Raw genomic sequence first — 22,224 nt, forward strand, 5'->3', positions numbered from 1 at the left:
CCCCCCCCCCCCCCCGACATGCACATCTGCCTCCTAGATGTGTGATCTTGAGTACTTTGTGAGTTTAGACTCTCCTTTTTCTTCGTGCAGTTCCATAAAATGTAGGGTAATGGATTCTGCCTTATAGGATGGTTATGGGTGAAGTCCTATCTATAAAGTGCTCGAGTTGCGCTGAGCGCATCCTAGGAAGTGGGGGAAGTTGATGAGCAGAAAGAAGGCAGCACCCTTCCATTTCAGCCTCCCCGCCTGGAGCCTGTGCCCTAGCAGAGTGGACCCCTAGTGTCTGTAAACGTCTGCGCTCTCTGCCTGTTATCACACAGCACAGTGTTTGTATGAGAGTTCACGTGCGCTCTGCTTGCTAAAGGCTTGCTGAATAGATACGAGGAATAAATAAAATCGGTGTCCCTTAACGAGAAAGCGATTTAAGATATGAGCACCCCCTTAAGAACTGCTGTCTGGCTAACCGAGTTTTGAGACAGTGAGGTGTTTTATACTTGTAAGCTAAAATTCAAAAACTCCTTGGTCAGTTTTTTTTCCGTGTGTGCTTGGTTCAGTTCCAGTAAACTACCTTCTGCCTCATAACACACGGGAGTCCTGTGAAAGTGCACATCCCTGGGGCTGCTCCAGACCCATGACTTCCGAGTCCTGGGGGCAGGGCCTGGGAACCTGCATTTTCATGTCACCCTCCCCGGATGACTCTTTTGCACAGAGAGTTTGTAAAGGCCTCTAGCAGATCAAATGGGCAAAGAAACTCAGGTGATGCAACCTCTTCTGTCTAGGAGACCAGGTGCAGAAAACTGCTCTTTAAGCCTTTTCTGTAATTTGTGATAAAGTCAGGTGGTTAATGGCATTTTGCAGAGACCTGCAAGAATGAAACAAGGGAAAATGCAAATGTGGAAGTAATTATATTTCAAGCCAGTGTGGGTGGTTTTTAAATCTTTAAAAAGAGGTATGGGCTGCAGGAGACATTTTGGGGAGAAGCTGCTTTAGCAGATAGGGGTATATATGGGGGCAGGACCTGTATTCTTGCACAGTTAAGGAACAACGTGGCCCAGGAGTGGGTGCTGTCTTTGAACAGGCTTTGAAGACTCCCAATCAGTTACACAGGTTCTGAGTGGTCAGTGACAGCCCTGGCTCTGGCTTTCTTAAGTAAAATGGGAATTTGGGGGAAGGCTTTTGATGGGAGGCTGGAGGGGGGAATCTACTCTCCAGAGGGCTTTGCAGCAGGAACCAAAGGAAAGTTTGGGCTTTTCAAGCTGCCGTTGTGCTGAGTGTGACTTCTGACTCACCACGTTTTCCTCACGAGCCTGCCTCGATTGCTTTCTTAGGCTCTGGAGCTAGACTGCTTAGGTTCGAACCCTAGGTCCCCCTCTTACTGGCTGGTTGATCTTTTCCGGACCCTCAGTTTACTCATCTATAAAATGGGAATGAAAACCATCCGATCTCTTAGGGTCGTGAGGATGAAACACTTAGAAAAGTATCTGGTCCAGAGTAAGTGCTGTAAGCATTTGCCATCCTGTGGATGCATCTCTCCCTCCACTCACGCATTCAGTCCCGTTTCTGTTGTTTTCCTTCAGATGGCTTCCTATCACATGTCGATCTTGCCAGCCACAGTTTTGCCATCTCTTGATTCCTTAGGAATTTATTCCAGAGCTGACAAGGGATCTCTGAGATCTTGTTCTGGGGGCCCCCGTCTGCAGATGGAGGGCCCAGTATAGATGGCGGGTGGGGTTTCCAGCACCCAGTTCTTGCTTTTCTTTCTTCCAGTGCTTTACCTTTTCATCGCACACTCGAGCGCATCACAACTTGGTGTGGCCTTTAACTCTTGATGAGGGCGCTGGACGAGTCCCTCAATCCCTCTCGCCTTTCTTCCTATGCTGGCTCTCACCTGAGATGCAGGGGCCATTCGAATTCTATTAGTGTAGTCAGTGAACATCATGTACTTCCTCTGTGGTTGCTCCTAGCCTCTGCCCTCACAGCCCTCCTGTCTCTGGTCCCACCAGCATCTCCACTGGTGCTCGCCCAGGCTCATTCCCATCCATAATTTGCTGGGAATGAAGCAGTTACTACTGTGAGAAGTTTGATGGGATTGTGTTCCTAGGAAGATACTTTAGCATCATCACAGCCATCCTCTTCTTTCATCCCCATGTTCCCAATAGAAGGGACCACCGATTCTATCACAGTGCCCTGCATCCTCTGCTGGGTTAAGCTGTGATACAGTCTCTGCAGACAGAAGGGCAAGAGGCACTTTGTGGAAGTGGGTGGGATGCGCTGGTCTGAGGACAGAGTCTCAGGATATCGCAAATTGCAAAACCGTTTTAAGGTTCCAAAGTGATTCCTCCAACTTTATATGCTGGTACATGGGCCCTTTGAGTATGGAAAGTCTTTCTCCTATAGCGGTGAAATGACATCATAGTTTAATTTCCTTTTAAGGTAACTTGTCCTCCCTTAATCCGACCTCTGTGGCCAGACCGTGTGAGAGCCTCCTTTCTCCTCTGAATAGCTTTGTTGTGTGATTGTCATTGTGATGATGGCGAGGTTGTAGTTGTAAGATAGGTAATTCATTCACAAGGGCTGAAAATACATAAAGGATCTTTGGTCATATTGTCTCCCCCCATTCCTGTCCCTCAGGCCCTTTCCCAGCAGACACCCACTGAATTAGGATTTTTCATTTCTTCCAGATTTATCTCATGCACATGTAAGTATGTTATTTTCCCCTTTAAAGCAGATGGTAGCATATACTAAATATACACAGTGTTCTGTGCCCTGCTTTTCTTTTACTCAAATATACATCTTTATGTATAAATATATAAAGAGGTTTCTCATTCTTTTTTATAGCAGCAGGATGGATATTCCATTATAGGAATGTACTGTAACTTATTCAAGTATGCCCCCATAGATGGAGATTTAGGCTTCCCAATGGTTTTTGAGATGAAGGTTTTGGGTAAGAATGAATAAGTAGAATCCATGACTTGATGCAGCTGAAACAAAGTCAGAGATTGAGTATGGCCTTGTGTTGTTCATCGGACATTGTTCTATAAAATGATAAGGAATATTGCAGAGGCGCTTAGCGGAGTATCTCTCCACATAGGTAGTTTTGGCCATCCTAGAATAATCAAGGAGCCTTGGCAACATTTTAATGACTTATTTTGTAAGCTACTGAGTCTCTAATGTTGGGAAATAATGGGTTATGTTTTAAAAAATTATTGTGAGTCCAGCCAGATATTTCTAGATTCATAAGATTGATAAAAGGAAATAAAAAATTAGTACTCATCTTTCAGAAGAGGGTTGGAAAAGTTTCAGGTTCACAAATACTTTCCTGGATGATAAATACCCCACTTTTCCATCAGTTATTATTTAATAGATGTCTTAATGGGCCAGATTTGGGGGTGGAAGGAAGGCAGGACTGTAACTTTCTTGAGAACATGGTTGCTGACACATTTGTAGCTCCTAAGTGTCCGTTTAATTGAACGGAAAGCATGATCAAAGAATATTAAAAGTACGGTAAAGACGGCCTTAGAAACATATGAGTGTATATATTGTTATAGAAGTGTATATATGTTAAAGATGTTAAAGCACTAGTATGAACTAGCAGAACACTGGAAGACAGAAATGATTCAGGAAGGAATAAGCTATAAAGTTCACTTTATGCTCCCTCTTAAAGTAGTACTTTGACCTTGAAAATCTTTTTTGTACCTAAACAGAAATCTGGAAATACAAATGTATCTAGTGGGTGAATTCAACCTGTTAGCAAAACTGCTGAGTAGCTAAGAAATATGCTCTATCTTTGTGTTTTTGTGAGTCTGAAGCTGAGGAATTGGGAAACAGCCTGGTGACCCTTTTCACTGGCCCCTCTGCAGAATCCAGCGCCCTTCTCGACAAGAAAAATCACTTCCACATTTGAAGCTACTTGGAGAGTTTCTTTACCTTCTGTCTGTTTTGGACGTCTTCTTGTTTATTTGATGATTTCTTTGACAAATAGGTTAAATATTGTCTGAGTCATATAATACAAGACAGAAATGCTTTCTTTCAGTCAACTGTGTTGAAAATAATCTCTGTAAACCTCCTTGCATTCTTGTAGCTTATGTATCCTTCAAATTATAGGAGAATTCAGTGAAAAGGAAGTTAGGATTGATAATCACGGTAATGACTTTTCTCTGAGAACAAATCCAAAGCTCAGCGTGACTAATGTGGATGATAATACGTATGTGGAAGCATCCACCGTCAGAGTGTTCAGGGCACTTTGTCCACCAAAATAACGTTTTAGCGCTAAACTGGGTACCTGCCTTTATCAAATAACGTACTCTAGGAGCCAGCGTAGCTAAAATGGTTAGGACCTTTTGTGTTTGCTGGTATTGAGCTTCAGGAAGTTATGTTTTGAGGGGGATGCTATTCCAAATTCATCACGTGACGTGTGATGGAGTTTCTACAGTGTTATTTTCATCTTGATTGGCACTGAAGAAACCAAAGCACAGCAAGATTAAGTGGTCAGAGCCAGGGAGTCATTCTATTAATAGAGCTCTTACTTATCTTTTGATTCTTGGTTCGAGTGTCTTCCCTCCAAGTGTGTTTTTAAAGAGCTATTGATTCGGTGTAAAACTAGTCCTTCTTTTCGCTAGTTTGCTGGGTTCTAAATTTACTCTCTCAGTAAGCAGAGTCCCTTGGAACCTTCGCTCATATTACATCCAGATCTTTTCTCTCTTTCAGAGTCTCTCAGCTGTGATGCTGATTTATCACAGGCATCATTATGATTATGAAACAGGAGGTGATACGTAGGCAGATCCCCACTAAAGAGACGTTCCTGTATAAGTGATTTTTGTGTGAAATGGCGAAAGTACGCAGACTGCAAACTGAGTTCAGAATAAGTGACTTCCATCACAGGTTAAATGAACACGTTCCCTAGGAAATTGTGCTTTGATGATCACTACTTATAACTAGTGTTACTGAGCCCTACTAGTTCCTTTTAACTGGAGCATTTAACTTTCATTGGTTGAAGGTTGACCTCTGCTTGGTGTTGGGTGAAAAAGACTTGTTGCTTCCACCCCACAAGCTGGACCGCCTTCCTTAATTTCAAAGCTGTTCTTAGGTAAGAAGGACGCTTGTTCCTTCTAGCTTTTCTGGCTTAGATGCCAAGTGTCCCCAGATTCCTTCCTCTTCCTCCCATTTTCAGGGGGAAGTAACTCTCCTTTCCAGACCCCCACTTCATGTGAATGCCTTGTACTCCTGCTACTTTACATTTCAGGCATTTGTATCTGTTGTAAGATACTGTCAGCTTTGTGTTTAACATTCAGAGGAATGTCTTCCTCCATCTCAGGGGTGCCCTGTATTTTCCCTCCTTCTCCTGTGTCTTTTTTGGTAAAACCTGTTTGCACCTGCTGTCTTGACTCCTTGCAGGCCTGCAGAGTCCGGCTCCAGAGTTCATTGTTGACGTTGAATCCATGGACATCTTCCCCGTGGGCTGGTGTGAAGCCAACTCCTACCCTCTGACCACACCGCACAAGACAGTCTGTAAGTATCGCCCTGCTCGGAGCCCAACTGGGTAACATCTGGGACTTGGGTGAATAAACAGGCAGTTTGGTAAAGATAGTTAGTGGAGCCAGATTGTAAAAATCAAAGAAGGTTGTTGATTTCACAGCACCAGTACTTTTGTCTCATTTATCCTTTAAATGTCTGTGTGAGATGAATATTCGGATACATTTCCCTGGTTGACAAACTAAGTCACGTGATGAGGCAGAGAGAGGATCTGGAATCTTCACTCCCCGTTTTGTGTACAGTTCATGATCTTGATTACAAAAAATTTCAGCTAAATACTATACGTTTGTATGATCATACCTGAGAAAGAACTACTTTTCCTCATGAGGTTTACCCCAAAATAATCATAATTGGTCCTAGTAATTTACTGACATAGATATAAACACTTAACTACTCTGGGCACTAACTAAACCAGTGAGATTTCAACTGGACTTTGAAAAGTGCATCATATCTTCTGATCACAAAAATGCCAAATTAAGACAATATTAGTAATTAAACAACACAGCATCACATACACACACACACACACACACACACACACACACACACCACTTAAATACTTACAAGTGTGTGTTTTAACGTATATTATTGTAAGTCATTTTCCTGAAAACGGTAACCATTTAAAAATCTTCAAGCCTAATCAATCTCGGCATTTATTACTGCCCCCAACGGATAACAGAAGTATTATTTTAAAATGTGAGTCCTTAAAGTTAAGGGGCTTTAGTTTTTGTGATATATATTATATTTCTAATGTTTTCTTTATTAATTTATATGCTAGCTGACTTCTTTGTAGCATCCTACCATAAGGTCCGCTTACGTAGATGCTCAGAACTTTGCCATAAAGAGAGTTCCATCCCATGGTCGGCTTCTTGTTCCCTGATGTCAACAGATATTGAAGGACACTTAAGAGACCTACTACATACCCATTACGAGCTGGATGGGGCATTATCCGTGCGAATCAAAGTAGGGGGCCCAAGTTATAGACAGAGGCAGATTTTAAGGGATTCTTCTGTACCCCATACTGCACACTGAATCTGATCCAATAACAGTGACATCACTGCCCCTCACTTGAAAATATTTCTTAAAATTTGAGCTTAGAATAATTATTTCAGTCTCAAGCGCATTCTTTTTCTTTTTCTTTTATTCTCACTCAAACTGACGCGGTTCCTTGGCTCTCAGCCTCCACAGCCACTGGGCAGGTTCTCCCCGGGTTCTCCGGGTTTGGGCCCTGTGCCTGCTTGTGCCTCAGACAGAAATCTGCGCCCTGATCCTCTTCCTCCTTCCTTCACATGGATTTGGGAGGCGACGAGCATTCTGAGTTTTGAGTTTTTCTGGATGAAATCCCACAGGGTTAAGATGAACATAATGATGTTTCCTTTCTGTTTCGCACTTCGCTTCCCGGTCTGTTGTGTGTGGCTTCTCATCAAAACATCACGCACTTCAGGCATCTCACCCTAATTAGCAAAGACTGAGTTAGGCAAGTTAGTCTACACTCATTTTTCACTTTAGAGATCACGGAGTTCATACTTTTTCGTAGTAATTACAGGCAGACCTCTTGTCACAGATACTGCGTTTTTTTACAAATTGAAGGTTTGAGGCAACCCTGCATCAAGCAAGGCTATGACGCCACTTTTCCGACAACATTTGTTCACTTCGTGTCTCTGTGTCGCGTTTTGGTAATTCTTGCAATATTTCTCACTTTTTCTGTATTGTTGTATTTGTTGTGGTGATCTGTGATCAGTGACCTTTGATGTTACTACTACGACTCACTGAACCTCAGATGACAGCTAGCATTTTTTAGCAATAAAGTATTTTTTAATTAAGGTATGTACGTTGTTTTTTTAGACATGATGTTATTACACACTTAGTAGACCACAGTATAATGTAAATATAACTTTTATATTCACTGGGAAACAAAAACGTTCCTGTGACTTATTGCAATATTCACTCTATTGGGGTGGTCCGGAACTGAACCCACAATATCTCTGAGGTCTGCCCGTACTGGAATTGGGTAAATAAAATCAAAAATAGATGAAATTTGAGTCACTATTTCTCTTATTTATTTTTGTTTTCGTCTTATTTCTCACACGTACATTTTGCTTTGAAGAGGCAAAGTCTAAACGAATCTGCCAAACTCTGACAGCTTTAGAAGTTCTGTTAGAATTAATTTTTGCTAATGTTGGAAGATGCAGGCTTATCTTTGCCCAAATTTATATATGCCAGAAGCTCTGGTCTGTCTTTGTGAAGGTGACTCTAACCAGTTATAAATGTAAACTGGAAATGTTCTTAACCCCAAGTTTATTATTGGCTGGTTTATGTCACTATTTGACAGACGTATATGTTTGCTAGGCACCAAATCCTCCTTTTAATGATAAAACGTTGTAATTTATAAACATGCCTCTAATCCTAACTTGGGAGCATGCTGCTATGGTAAAAATTTTTTGACTTATCACATTTTCTGCGGGGAAAAAAGTCATCTGGGTAATCATGCTTATACCAATCCATCTTACCAGCTGTGTTCCTGGGAGGTCTGATATGTGTGCTCTTTTTCTTTTTATTAGAAGCACATTTTAGAATAAAGTAGCCAGTGTAGTGATAAAGTTAAATGTACTAAATTCTGTTTAGAGTTCATTTCTGAAAAGTCAAAGTCTATTTTATGCTAGAAGAAATTAAGATAAAATTGAGGCCTGAATGAAATAACTTTTCAGTTTTTAAATTGTTACTTTAAAACAGACAGTTCTATACCTACCGAGCCATTTTAAAAAATGCTTCTTCCTAGCTAGCTACCAAAGCTGCTTTTCTTTTTTTCCCTTTTTGCCTGTTTTACAGCACAAAAGAAGAGAAAGATTGCAGTTGTGCAACCAGAAAAACAGTAAGTTTGTTTTTTCACAAAAACTCCGTGGTAAACTCTGAAGTGTCTTTCAAGAGGATGGGAAACAGGGCTGTTTTCGTTAGAGAACTAGTCAACACCTAGCACAGTAGTAGAGGGGACAGTAACACGTAGCTCCTGTTATTTATTGTGCATCTATTATGTGCAGGACACAGGTCTTGCTTCTAAAGCAGTTTCTTCTCCAGATCGTAACTTCTCACTTTCCTCCCAGCTCAGCCAACCTGAAGGATGCCCAGTGTCCTGCACCGCTGGTAAAGGCACTCTGTGCCCATGGTTCTTAATGCCCCCAGGGGCCCTACAGAGCTGCCTATCCAGGCCTTGGCTCTGCCCGCTCCCAGCCCAGTGAGCTGGAGCAGGTTGCTTTATTTCTCCCCATCTCAATGCCCTCCTTTGTAAAATACCCATTTCTCAGGTGTTTTTGGAAGATTAAATTAGATTCTATGTGAAAATGTGTGGGCCCTCCGTTGCTGAATAAATGTAGGTTACGCCACATTTCTATTGTAATTTTATGAGGAAGGAGGGTGTTTGACAGCCTGTGGACAGGCGGGCTGTATATTTTTGGAAAATCTTCACTGTTGGTAACATTCTTGTATGTTGGAAAAAGTCTGGAATATACTACGATGCACATCCCTTACCAAGTCATTATGTTTTCTTAGTAGACTGTCAGAAAGGGAATTGGAAACAGCATTTATTTTTTCATGTACCTGGATTGAAACTTAAATAAAATGAAATTGAATAATAACTGCTTAGTTATTGGATGCAAATAACAGTTTTCTGGGTATTCTTTTTACATTTCTAACAGTGTTTCAGGTTAATCATCTCACTCCAGTTTTATCTGGATAACATTGAAATAGGAAAAACTAAACTAACAGTCACGTCATGGAGGCCAAATTTGAATTCATGACTCCTCAATTTGCAGTCCGTGGATCAGTGGTTTTCACCCTTTACTCGCATCTGTCACTAGACAGCTCGTTAAAACACAAGTTGCTGGACCCCTTCTGCAGAATTTCTGACTCAGCATGTCTGTGGTGGGGCCTGAGCATCTCCAGGTGTAACAGGTTCCCAGGTGATGCTGATCTGACAGCTGGGGGACCCCACTTTGGGAACCAGCACCATAGATAACCCCACTAAGATCTCTCGTTACCGTTTACTTAGAGTTTATATAGTTTTCCAGCTATGCGGTTTCTACACAGCCAACCTGTACATCCCCGGGAAAGCCAAGCTGCCTCTTTTCCCCTAAGGTGACAGTTTTTATATTTGTTCAGCAACTTTTCACTGAACAACAACACAGACTTCTGTCTTAGACTCATAAACCTACTTCACATTTTAAGAATCATCACTTCTTAGATTTTCTTTGGAGATTTTGTTTTCAGTGTGGCCATGACCCACACAAGCATGGATGCCACAAATCAAAAGTCAGCAGAAAGTCATTGATGAGAAGTCTGACTTTAATTAAAGTCAATGCAAGCTGACTTTCTGTGTGTCCTAAATATAATTAAGGACATTATTATAATTCTGTAACAAGCGACAAGCCCAGGAGTGACCTAGAGGAATCTCAGTGATCAGTGATGACCCCTCCAGGGGCTGGAGACCTATAGGCTTCTTGGAATTATTGTAAGACTTGCCCGCAAAGATCTTACCTGTTGTTATACATGCACACATTGTATCTGACCACATTCTTAGCTTAGATTTCTCTAATAGTTGCTTTAAGTTATGAAAAGACTTTGGAAGGTACCAGTTTCTTCTAAAGCTTGAAACCCATGGGAGTTTTTTCTTTATCCACAGATCGTCGTCCACAGTGCCTGTTGAGAAAATACCTCACGACCTTTGTTTATTCCCTCACCTGGACACCACAGGTAAACGAGCTACTTAGGACGCCCTGACGCTTCCCAGTATGTCGCTGTGACTGGAGACATGGATATATTTTTAGGTCAACATGAGAATACTCAACTTTGAGCCAGCTGTCTTTTTTTCTTGCTGCTTATTTACAGATACCTACTCTTTAAAGAAAAAAATTCTAAGCTAAATTCTTGGTGCCTCTTCTTTTCTGCTTCTTGGTCAGTAGCTCTAGACACTTCCCTTGGTCTGAGGAAGAGGGTCTATGTGTTACTTGGAAATTACGAGGCCAGTTAGGACTGTATCACGAATAATCATGTGGAAAAAGAAGGAGTTGAAAATATCGTTATCAGGCATTTCTTTTTGGACATTTTATGCCAGTTGCACTTGCATGTTTACACTAGTGGTTAATCCTTAAGTCCCTGTGGGCTTTGAATTGTTCCCTAAAACCCTCTGTTTGAATAGCTGGTTGGGAACAGTATTTGTGTTTTAATGTATAAAGTCCTGCGTCTTACAATTACCTTTAAAAACACAGACGTGAATTACCCTTTGACCACAAATCTGATAATAGACATCTTTGTACATTAAGTAATATATTTGATTAAAAATTCTATTTTCCAGCCAAAACGAAGCCTGTTCTGAATTCCAGGATTAAAACCTATATACCGTGGAAGAATCCTATTAGGCAAAGTTTTCTTTATAGTAAAGAGAGTGGTTTTGTGAGTAGACTTACTAAGGTGGTTTTTTTCCCTAAAGGTCTGGGCAGAGTAATCTTATCCCCAAATTTCCGTGTAAATGCAGCTATGGACTTTCTTTTTTTTCCTGTTGTATAAAATTCAAACTTCAGAATGGTTTTAAAAGAACCATGTCATCTTTCAGAGTTGGTAATTGTTATTTTACTCCTTCTGTTTTATACCCAGAAAAGTAACTTGTCTCCCTCCTTACCTGTTGGTTCTCAGTTGAAGTCCTGTGAGAACAAAGCTTCCCAGACTGTCAAATCACCATCCCAAATGAATAACAAGTTTTTATACAGAAAGTTTTCATACTGTTAGTGTAGCCTGACTTGGAACAGTGGCAGGAGAAGATGAGTCTCAGCTGGCTGTGTGACCGCAGTCCGTGTGTGTAGACATCAGGACGCATCCCAGTGATGACAGGGATACCTCACCATTTAGTTGTTCTGCTTTTTCCCCGTGGCAGCTTGAGACACAATTAGATCAGCACCTTGCCCTTTTGCTTTATAAGTAGAAAGGCTAATGAGGAAGATGCAGAGTTAAGCCCCGGGGAGGCGCATTTCACATCCATGGACTGGCAAAATGAGGAAGCTTGACCATACCTAGGGTTGGCCTGGGCGTGGGGCAAAGATTAACAGATACACACGATGATGTACAAAATAGATAACCAACAGTATAGCACAGGGAACTCTACTCAGTATTTGGTAATAACACATAAGGGAAAAGAATCTGAGAAAGAATATAGATATATACGTATATATGTATGACTGAATCACTGTGTTGCATACCCGAAACTGACACAACGTTGTAAATCAGCTCGACTTCAGTTGAAAAAAAAGAAAAACAGGAACTGGGCAGTGCTTATTCGAGTGTAACTTGGGTCCCTGTGCTGAATAGCTTGGCCGCTTCTAGTAGAACAGGGTACACAGACCCAGTGGCTGAGCGGCTCCACCCCTTGTTGTAGATCTGGAAGAATCTCTCGTCCGTAAACAGGAGTGGATTTTCACAGTTGTGTTCATTAAGGCACCATAGGTAATATTTAAAAAGTAGAAACAACTAAATGTCCATCAGTAAGAAAATAGAAAATTCAATTGTGTTATATTCACACAGTGGAATACTACACAAAGTGAAAAGTGAATGAATTTTCTGGATATACATTTACCCGTTTGGGTGGATCTCAGAAACCTCATGTTGAACTGACAAAATGTAGCGGAAAACCTTTATGGAATATTTTTGGAATAACCTAAGTATCCTGAATTGCTTGTGGATACACATATATGTTGTGTGGTAAAGTTTCTAGACTCTCGTGGTAATGGTAAATGCCAGCTTCAGGGTAGCGGGTTCTTTCTGGGGGGTTGGGTGTGGGATTTCCTGAGGTAGGTTAGGGGAACTTAGCTGTGTAACTGGTGTTTTTCTCATTAAGCTACGTTGGAGAATACCTTAGTTGTCATTGTCTTATTTTTTGTGTTTTGTGTGTGTATTTTGAATCCTGCATAATAAACAGAAAGTTTCATTTATATGGTAGAAAAAAATAATCAGAATTCCTAAGATATTACTGTGGATGTAAAACGTTCTGATGTGAAGACACAGTGCACCTCTGGGTAGTTTTGCCAACGCAGTGGGTTAAGCAGGTTTCTCCGGTCCAAAAGCGTCAGCTGTGTTTCTCTTCCCTGCAGGTACTGTCAACGGGAAATACTGCTGTCCTCAGCTTTTCATCAACCACAGGTGTTTCTCGGGCCCCTACCTCAACAAGGGGAGGATCGCAGAGCTGCCTCAGTCGGTGGGACCAGGCAAATGTGTGCTGGTCCTTAAAGAGGTAAAGCACAGCCGCAGCCACAGGGGACTGGTTTTCACGGGGTGGTGGCCACGTGGGCACAATCCCTGAAGAAGGGGGTCATAGGAATTTGAGTCCATTCAGGTAACATGTACCACGACATGCACCTCTTTCCTCTCAATCCTGCGAGGTGGAGGCTGGTGGTACAAAGATAGAAATGGCGTTCCTGCCCCGGAAACACTCCCTGTCTAGTGGGAGGGATGCGCCTTCCACCCCGAGTCAGGGAAACGCTGCTCTACATTTGAGTAAAGTCTTGTGAATCATCGCTTTTTTGTTTAAAAAGATGGCCTATTTTGAGCCTTTGTGTAGGTACATTCCTGTTTTTTGTGACAAAAAAGCACTCCCCAAACATCAAACTATACCATGATGAGTGTGTTTTAATTCCTTGGGCACAACGATCCAGTTATCCATTTATCCGTCCATTTATCCATTGAACAAATGTGTGTTCGGCACCTTCTGGGAGCCAGGCACAGCATCAAGTACCAGGTCAAGAAATAAACACCCCCTGCCCTCTGCCCATTTGGGTTTCACGGTCCTCTTGGGGGAGATGACATAATTCTAAGTGAGACGTACAATCGGGTGAAGGCTCGGTGGAGACCAGACCGTGTGGTCTGGGGGCAGCGGGGGGATGTGATGGAACTCTGGATGTGACACTTGATCTGAAGTAAGCAAAGTGATGGCCCCTTGAGTGCACAGCACAGATAAGGCTGCACCGGTGGAGTTCAGGGTGGTCACGTGTGGCTGGAGGACAGCATTGGTCCTTACGTATAGGTGTAAAATTCACTGGTATAAAAGAGTATGTTATGTTTTGAAAAGAGAAAATGAGAAATCTGGCTGGACTTCTTCCTGAGCAGGAGGCAGGATGGAGGAGAGGGTCTGCCTGGGAACGGCTTCCCTGGCATCCTGAGGGATATGGGGCTGAAGCTGTGGGTGACTGGAGCCTCCAGGTGACACCGCGCCCGTGCAGTTCCCGCCTTGCGAGAGCCCCTGTGAGATTTCACATTTCATTTCGTCCAAAGAGGATGAGATCATTGCAGCAAAGCCAGAATGCGTTTACCTTTTCAGACCATCAACAGTATTCGCAGTTAAAGACTTTCTCATATTTCGGAAAAAAATCTGATTTAGAGAAAATATTGGAGTTACAGTTGAGAAGCAACCCTGTAAGAAAGGGACCAGGCTACTGCTGTTGTTATTTGCTCAGGCGAATTTGACGTAGAAGATGCATAGCAGGTGCTTCCTGCCCGTCCTGAGCTTTCAGTCATGGGAGGGACGGACAAGCCAGTAGCTGATACTGACTTCAGGGTAGTAGTCAGTATCTCAGGGTGGGCTCAGGGCCTTGGAGATCTCGGGGACTTCCTGCACGGCCTGTGGGGTAGGGGAAGGGGGCAGCCTTCTCCAGGGGATGGAAAAGCATCTGGGAAGCCTGGAGCATTGGTGGGATCACGGGAAGGAAAACAGGAAGGAACGCTTGCAGTGCCTTAAATATGAGGACCGTAGGGACAGGCGTGGAAAATGCAGAAATTCGAATCCAGAGTCTCCTGCGGGCCAGGACCCCGTCCTGGGCGCTTTGCCTGTGTCCTTATTTAGACTTGCTTTTCTTGAGATCTGTCACCTTCATGCTTTACGTTCTGAAATCAAACAGTGCGAGGCTGGCGCCCAGCCTGAGTGGCGAATGGATCCCATTGATGAGAAGTTAAAGGGAGATGGTGGCCGAGGAGGGGGTGAGGCAGCCCCTCTCGAAGGCCATCGGGGATGCTGGGGAGTGAGCTCCAGCCAGCAATCAAGACACGGTGTAGGGCCCCAGCTTGGACCATAATATTTATTCTTTCCATCTGACTGTTTACAGGGTAAGCAGGCGACGAGGAACCCTCCCCTGCAGGGTGAGCCCAGAGACGTCGTCCTTTGTAAAGAACACGAAAACCCCACATAAATAAGGGTCACTTCTTTTTTTTTTTAAACATCTTTATTGGAGTATAATTGCTTTACAATGGTGTGTTAGTTTCTGCTTTATAACAAAGTGAATCAGTTATATGTATACGTATGTCCCCATATCTCTTCCCTCTTGCGTCTCCCTCCCTCCCACTCTCCCTATCCCACGTAGGGTCACTTCTTATTTTTTTTTTTTTTGCGGTATGCGGGCCTCTCACTGTTGTGGCCTCTCCCACTGCGGAGTACAGGCTCCGGACGCGCAGGCTCAGCGGCCATGGCTCACGGGCCCAGCCGCTCCGCGGCATGTGGGATCTTCCCGGACCGGGGCACGAACCCGTGTCCCCTGCATCGGCAGGCGGACTCTCAACCACTGTGCCACCAGGGAAGCCCGGGTCACTTCTTTTAAACTCACCTTCCAGCCCCAGATATAAGACTGAATTACCAAGGTAGAGCTCTTTATTTGTTGACACCTCTTTTGTTGCTATAGGATGAAAGGGGAAGGTATCAGCAATTCTATTTACATATCCCTAACACGCACACTGAGAAAGAGAATTTGCTCACTTAGTGCATTGAACTCTGGATCACTCATATTCTTTCTGGGAACCGATAAGTACAGAAATCAAAATATCCAACAATCCAAAATTATTAACAGTTAATCCAAAGTTTGCTTCAAGGATGGTAAATATAATTAATTTCTGAATGATTCAGGACCCCCCCCCCATTATTAACATCTGTCCTTTGTATCATGCTGTTATAATACAACGTTGAGCACGTCGCAGATACCCAGTGAACACACGCGGATGAATACACACCGAGTTCTGCATCTGCCTGACCCTTCTCTCTTCTTGGTGCCATTTCTCACCATGCTACTCACTGGGTCAGCCTCTAATGTCCCCAGTTGCTTTTAGGTTTGCTGCCTTTACTCCCTCAGGCTGGGAAATCAGCTAACAAATTTAAGTCAACTTCTATCAATCGACTAAACTTTATTTATTGAGCTCCTACTCGCCATAGAGCCCTTGAATAGAACCGTTGAGGGTGTTCAGCTGCAGCAGAGGTTATCTCCAGGTCGGGAAGGTTAAGGAAGACCCAGTGAGATCTTCCCAAGAGTCAGCTCAGCAAGCTCGATGCCCAGAGGCCCTTCTTACTGCCAGGGCCAATGCCTCAGAGAGTGGAGGCTGCTGGAACACTACCCCTAGACAAGTGAGCGCTTACTGTGCATTTAAGTCGACACAGACCACAGATCCCACAGATGGTAGATTTGGTCTAAGAAGAAAGCAAGCCCAGATTACACGTAGGGATATCTGTCACTGTATAAAATATAGCCCCTAGACCTAATGGACTCTCTTGAGTTCCTCCAGTGCTTTCAGCCCTTGAGGGCAACCTTGCCATGGCCACATCACCTGCCTGAATTTGTGCCTGGTTTTGTTGCCAGTGATCAGAATGGGACAGGGAAGCTCACAAAAACCTGGTGAATGGATGTGCTTGTTTAAAGTCCCCACAAGACCGTTTCACACCCACGTCCCAGTGGTTCCAGTGAGGTCCTTGGCCACCTGCGGACCCTGTTAACAGACACAGTGGCCTTAGGGTCAGTCTCTCTTTGGGGCTTGGCTAGTTTACTTTACTACATAATTTTTTTAGAATTCAACAGTAGTTAGCCCTGATCAATCCTCTGATAGGTGCCAGCAATCAAGTTTAAAAGCTAGGCCAGAGGAACTTCCCTGGTGGCACAGTGGTTGGGAGTCCGCCTGCCGATGCAGGGGACATGGGTTCGTGCCGCGGTCCGGGAGGATCCCACACGCGTGAGCGGCTGGGCCTGTGAGCCATGGCCGCTGAGCCTGCGCGTCCGGAATCTGTGCTTCGCAACCAAAAAAAAAAAAAAAAAGTTAGGCCAGAGCAGTTTTCTGTTGACAGGAACTAGTTTTTTGCTGATGTTCAGAAAATGCACGAGGCAGGAAAGAAAGAAAGAAAAAAAGCAAGCACTTCAGTTCCGTGAGCGCAAGAAAAATGTAAGTCCCACCAAGCCGGTGTTCATGCAAATACTCCTGCTTCAGCCCGGGACCTGGGCATGGTTTCAAATTACATTTCACTTACAGAGAATGAGGGCATTAGAGCAAAGACAGAGCTCGTTCGCTTCTTCAGGCCATCAGGGGTGTCAGTAGTTAAACGTTTTTCTGTCTTTGCAAGATGTAGAATGATGGCCGTTTTCCCTCTGCCTGGTTCTTGGAGAAATACATAAGGTCTGTGGGCATGGATGTGGAGCCAGCGTTTGGAGAGGGGTCCTGAGCACTGAGAGGGCAGTGGACCAGAGGGGAGGAAGTTTCTGGCAAATGGGAGGATGAACGCCTGTTCACTCTCTGGGCAGTGAGCGTCCTGAACTTGAGTAGGGTCGAGGGTGTAGGGACCTCGATTCCAGAAGGAGGGCGGTGGAGCGGGGCAGGCAACCTCTAAGATCAGGAGCCCAGTCAGGTCCAGTCATCTCGAACAAGGGGCTCCCAGCGAGTAGCCTGGAGGGGAGGGGACAGGTCGAGCCCATCCACAGCCCCTCAGGTCCCCGGGGCGTTTTGTGGGACCCCTGGGTGCAGTCGCAGGGAGAGTGGGCCCTGTGACGACAGACAGGAAGTGATGGTGTTTGTCATAAATGAAACTCGCAAGATCAGGATGGTCGTCGCCAACCAGGACTGTCCTTTTCTATCCCCAGTACTTTCCCATGCACGCTTGCCCCAGTAACGCCAGGGTCTCCCAAGTCAAATAAACTTCGGGTCCCTGGGGGCCCTCGGTGAACTTGGGAGGTTTGCATCCCAAGCCTCCTACACCTCTGAGATCATCAGCATCGGGGGATGGAGTCTTGTCGGCCACTCGCAGAGGCATTCAAAGAACTTCTGCTTCATGCTTTATATGCAAGTTCGTGAGTGTCCAGGTCTGTGGTATTGACTTTGTCTACAGTGCAGTAAGGCAGGCGTTGTGTGCCTGTGTCGGTGTGTGTGAGAGAGAGAGCTAGTGAGCACAGGAGGAAAAGGTGGTGGGGGGCATCTGATGTATTCACTCCTGTCCATGTGTCCTGCGATGGAAAGTTCAGCTTCTAATGCAGACACACAATGAGATGGGAGAACACCGACCGGGTCCTACTGGCAGAAATGGCTCTGAAAACGCCCGCTCAGGAAGAATGGGAGTCTGTGTTTTCATAGCAACTCTGAAGGCCATGGGTTTGAAGGCAGCCTGCCGGGATAAAATCCCACGTGCCTGACAGAGATTTGCGGGGATCCCAGGGTTGTTCTTAAACATTATTTGGTTTAAATTATTTGTGGTGTGTAACCTCTGGTTTTAGCAAAAAAGAGAAACGTATCATTTTCGGTGGGGAGTCGATAGGAGTCCTTTTTCCCATTTTCCACATCACCTTCCGATGCGTGAAGCTACAGGTGTTAACGGAATTGCTCCTCAGCAGCAGGGGTGACCTGTGTTTCACTTGCTGCCTTTGGGCAGCAGGGTTTCAGCCGTTTAAGAAATGAACATTTATAGAGGGAAAATCGACAGACTGTGCCTTTTCTGTGGAAAAGCAAAAATATGGCACTGGATTTTTATTGCCTTTTCTTTCTGATGTGGAACTTAGGAGAAAGCAACATGAGTCCTGGACACTCAGGAAACTTTCTGGATCCATGAGCCTCCCTGGTTGCTTCTTTCCCTCTAGCACAACTGTCTGCCCCACTTAGTGGAGATCGCCAGGCTTGGGACCTCTGACTCACCCTGACACTGAGGGACCAGTCTGAATACGATGGGCGAGATGGATAAGATAAAATAAGTGAGGCTAGACACAGCTTCTGCTCCACCAAAGGGGGAAAGTTGTTCCTGATTCGTAAAATACAGAGACACACATGTGCACGCGTCCACCCTACACTATCCTCCCCTCACTCTACCCACCTACCCATCCATCCATCATCTGTCTATATCTATCTTTCTATCATTTATCTCTATATATCATATTCATCCATTCATCTCTCCATCATCTTTCATCTTTCTATCCATTAATCGTTATCTATCTGTCTATGTCTAATGTACCTAAAAGAGTCACTTTGGTACTCTTCATCACAATCTGGTCCAGGGATGCAAAGGTTTAGACATGACCCATTAAGCCTTCCTGGGTTTTTAAGAGAGTAGGTTGTGATTAGTTTAACTTTGCAAACAGTGACTGCAGAAATGACTAGAAGCCCTGAGTACTGGTCTGATGATGCCAGAGTTTGGGGTAACTAATTGGGTTGCCACCAGGGCACAAAGGAGCCAGGCACGTTCACCTTTATTGAGTAAGATTTTTCTCTCCCTCAGTCTGCTTCTGTGGGGTCTTAATAGCTCTTTAGCCTCAGAAAGTACAGAAGTCAGTGGTGTGGGGACTGCTGGGTGTGCGCGTACTGTTTTTTGTCCATCCGCACCTTCCCAGGGTCTTTCATTCAGTTATCTGACACTCAGCAGCTATTACTGTGCATGGCCACATCAGATACGCTCCCAGCTCTGGGGAGCCAGCAGAGGATGAAACATCATCCATCCATCCATCTATCCATCCATCCCATTCATCCATTTAGTCGGTTCCTAAGCAATTCCTGAGTCATAAGCATGTGCTGGTGGGCACTGTGCTGGAAGCTGGGGAGTCAAGGTGAGCAGGAGATGTGCCCCCCAGGTGAGTTGACAGTCCCCGCTGCAGAGCCTCAGGGGGGAGGACTTAGGCATTTCAGGTTATACTAGAAAGAGGAAGAGTCTTGCCTAAGTGACACCCAGTTAAGTCAGTCAACAAAATCAGAGATGCAGACGTGCCTCTGGACAGTATTCTCCGGTGTTCTTGTTGCTGTTGTTTTAAGCTTATGCTGAACGTTAACCCATTGAGAACAGTGTACCAAGCCTGTGGGTGGTATAAACTATAGCACATGCATAATGTGTGATTCAGGAATTAGCTAGACGGTGTCCAGGAAGGTTGGCAAAAAAAGTACAAAGTTTTTTTTGTTGTGAAGGTTTTATGATTTGCCTGTAAAGATGATAAGATACTTTTGCTGAAATTTCTTATTGTACTGTAGGGTAGGATTCTGTAACAAGAAAATCAGTGGCAAATGCTACCTCCTGGGCCTCCGCTGACATAGAACATATGGTACCAGATAAATTCTTGGAGTGAATCAATCATTAAGTTTTAGATGTACAGAATAATTTGATGCAATATCAGTGCCCATCTTGAAATTCATTGAACAAATTCCAAAAAAGTCTTGATCGAGCACCTCCTATTGCCAGGCATGGTTCTAGCTACTATGAATAAAGCAACAAACAAAATGAAGTCCCTGATTTCTTGGAGGCTTAGGTTCTAGAGGGAGTGACAGTAAACAAATAAACAAATACGTTTTGGGTGCAGGGAGGGTTTCCTGGTGAATTGGATATGGACCGTGAGAGCAACAGAATTCACGGAGTCCTTGATGGTCAGGAGAGGGAAGTCGAGGAGAAGAGAGAGCCGTAGGACAGAGTAAATCTGTCTGATTCGGGCAGTTGAAGCCCGTCCACTGCACATCCAAGTGGAGATGGGTGTGTGGGTCTGAAATATACACTTGGTGACCGTGGGTTTGCTAGCGTGTGGACGGCGTTTGCAGCCAGGTGCACCCTGGTGTGAATGTAGATGGAAGAGGATAGTCCAAGGATCGAGCCCTGAGGTCACCGTCATTTGAGTTGCGGACATGGAAGGATCAGGGCAGACTGGGTCCTGGGGGTAAGTATAGAAAGTGTCTGCGGAGGAGGGAGTGTTGGGCGGCGCTTCGAGCTGCTGCCGGGGTCGAATAGGAAGAGATCTGAGGGCAGCTCCTTGGCAATGCCAGCACCTCAGGTGATCTTGCTAAGACCTGTTTCAGGGAAGCCCCATTGGATTGGGTTCCTGAGGGGCTGAAGGAGAGAAAGAGGAGTCTGTGAGTATCTTGAGGAGTTTTACTGTAAATGGACACAGAGGAGTGTGAGGTGAATGAAGGAAGACGAGAGATGAAGAGAGAAAGTGGTTTTCCTCCTTTAAGATGGGAAATGTGAACCCCGGTTCACGCACAGAGGGCGACAGTCCAGTGGAGAGGGTGAGGTGAGAGAGGGCCCGTGTCTAGAGAGTTCAGGCTGCTCCAACAAGGTGCCACGGACTGGACTGGGTGGCTTAGGGGGCAGACGTGGATTCTCACGGGTCTGGAGGCTGGAAGTCTACATCAGGAGGGCAGGTTGGTGAGACTCCCTTCCTAAGGTTTGCACACAGCTGCCTTCTTGCTGTGTCCCCACATCTGAGAGGGAGGGCAAGCTCTCTGGTCTCTGCTCACAAGGGCACCCCGTCATGGAGGATCCATCCTCGGGACCTCATCTAAACTTAACCACCCAAAGCCCCACCCCCAGTACCATCACATGGGGGAGGGTAGCGCTTCAGCGTAGCGATTTGGCGGGACTCAGTCCATAGCAGAAGGGAGAACCACAGGTGGAAGAGAATTCTCTGGAAAGTAGTCTAGAGTATAAGGGCATCTCGCTGCTGACAGATCATGAGCTCAGAGGGCATCGTGGGCAGGTTTGGGAAGCCGTGAGGAGATTGAGATTGGGGCAGACAAGGGGGAAGCGCAGAGCCGTATGGGAGTGGGATTCTGGGCAGAAGGAAAGTTCTAGGAGTGCTGCGTTTCTGGTGACCAAGCTGAAGGAGGTACAGGGTACGATGGGATCCTCCTGTTCGTCTTCCAGGGGGAAGTGGATAATTCCTGAAAGCATAGGCTTCTTCGGAGAGTGGTCTTTTAATCAAATTGAAGTGATAAAGTAGGGAGTACTTTGGTGGCGGGGAAAGGGGGCTGCCTACCAGGGAAGCACTGGGCTCCCCGCCCTTGCCTTTGAGCCTGGGAAGCGGGGGAAGGGCCTGCTCTCCAGGTGGTGGGTTGTCCAGGGGAGGTGAGCCTTCCGTTGAGAATCTAAACAAAGGTAGAGGGCAGTTTCAGCCCAAGCAATAGAGTCCACCTGGGAAAACATGTCAGATTATTACTGTTCTTATTACAATTTTTGTAACTAATAACCAAAGGAGAGATGAGCATAGTGACTATTAGGTAATATGTTGGGGGTATATTAGATGCAGCAGTTGCATTAATTTTGGGGGCGTGCCCAGAGCAGTCAGTTATTCGGGAGACTGAATGAAAACACCTACGTTTAAGGGTAAATCACTTGGAAAAGTCTTGTTTTCTTTTCCAAGCTTGTTTCGTGCTTTCCTTTGGCTTCTTAGAAGGTTACGTTTGCGCTGCAGAGAAGGAAAGACCCTGCTGCTTCCTCTTTGCTCTTACGAGAACATCTTCCTTTATTTTCAGTTTTTGGTGACGTTTACTTTTGTGAGCGTTTAAGAAGAAATGCTGCGTACTCCATTGATAACACTGTGGACCTCTGCGGGGTGTAGGATAAATGTGACTTCACTCTGGGAAAAGAAGCACAGCTGCTACAGTTCGTCTGAAACCCAA

The 22,224-nt window shown here is 44.8% G+C and overlaps 1 protein-coding gene across 1 annotated transcript in view; it reads left to right on the forward strand.

The window, feature by feature from the left end:
* SFMBT2 (Scm like with four mbt domains 2) overlaps positions 1-22,224 on the forward strand; it is a 192,145-nt gene that overhangs the window by 145,313 nt on the left and 24,608 nt on the right. Inside the window, exons 11-14 of the mRNA XM_007465810.1 lie at positions 5,395-5,508; positions 8,362-8,404; positions 10,208-10,278; positions 12,666-12,805. Coding sequence (XP_007465872.1) covers positions 5,395-5,508; positions 8,362-8,404; positions 10,208-10,278; positions 12,666-12,805 — 368 coding nt within the window. The remainder of the gene's footprint in view (positions 1-5,394; positions 5,509-8,361; positions 8,405-10,207; positions 10,279-12,665; positions 12,806-22,224) is intronic.

The sequence above is a fragment of the Lipotes vexillifer genome, unplaced genomic scaffold (assembly GCF_000442215.2).
Source record: "Lipotes vexillifer unplaced genomic scaffold, Lipotes_vexillifer_v1.1 scaffold7, whole genome shotgun sequence".
NCBI lineage: Eukaryota > Metazoa > Chordata > Mammalia > Artiodactyla > Lipotidae > Lipotes > Lipotes vexillifer.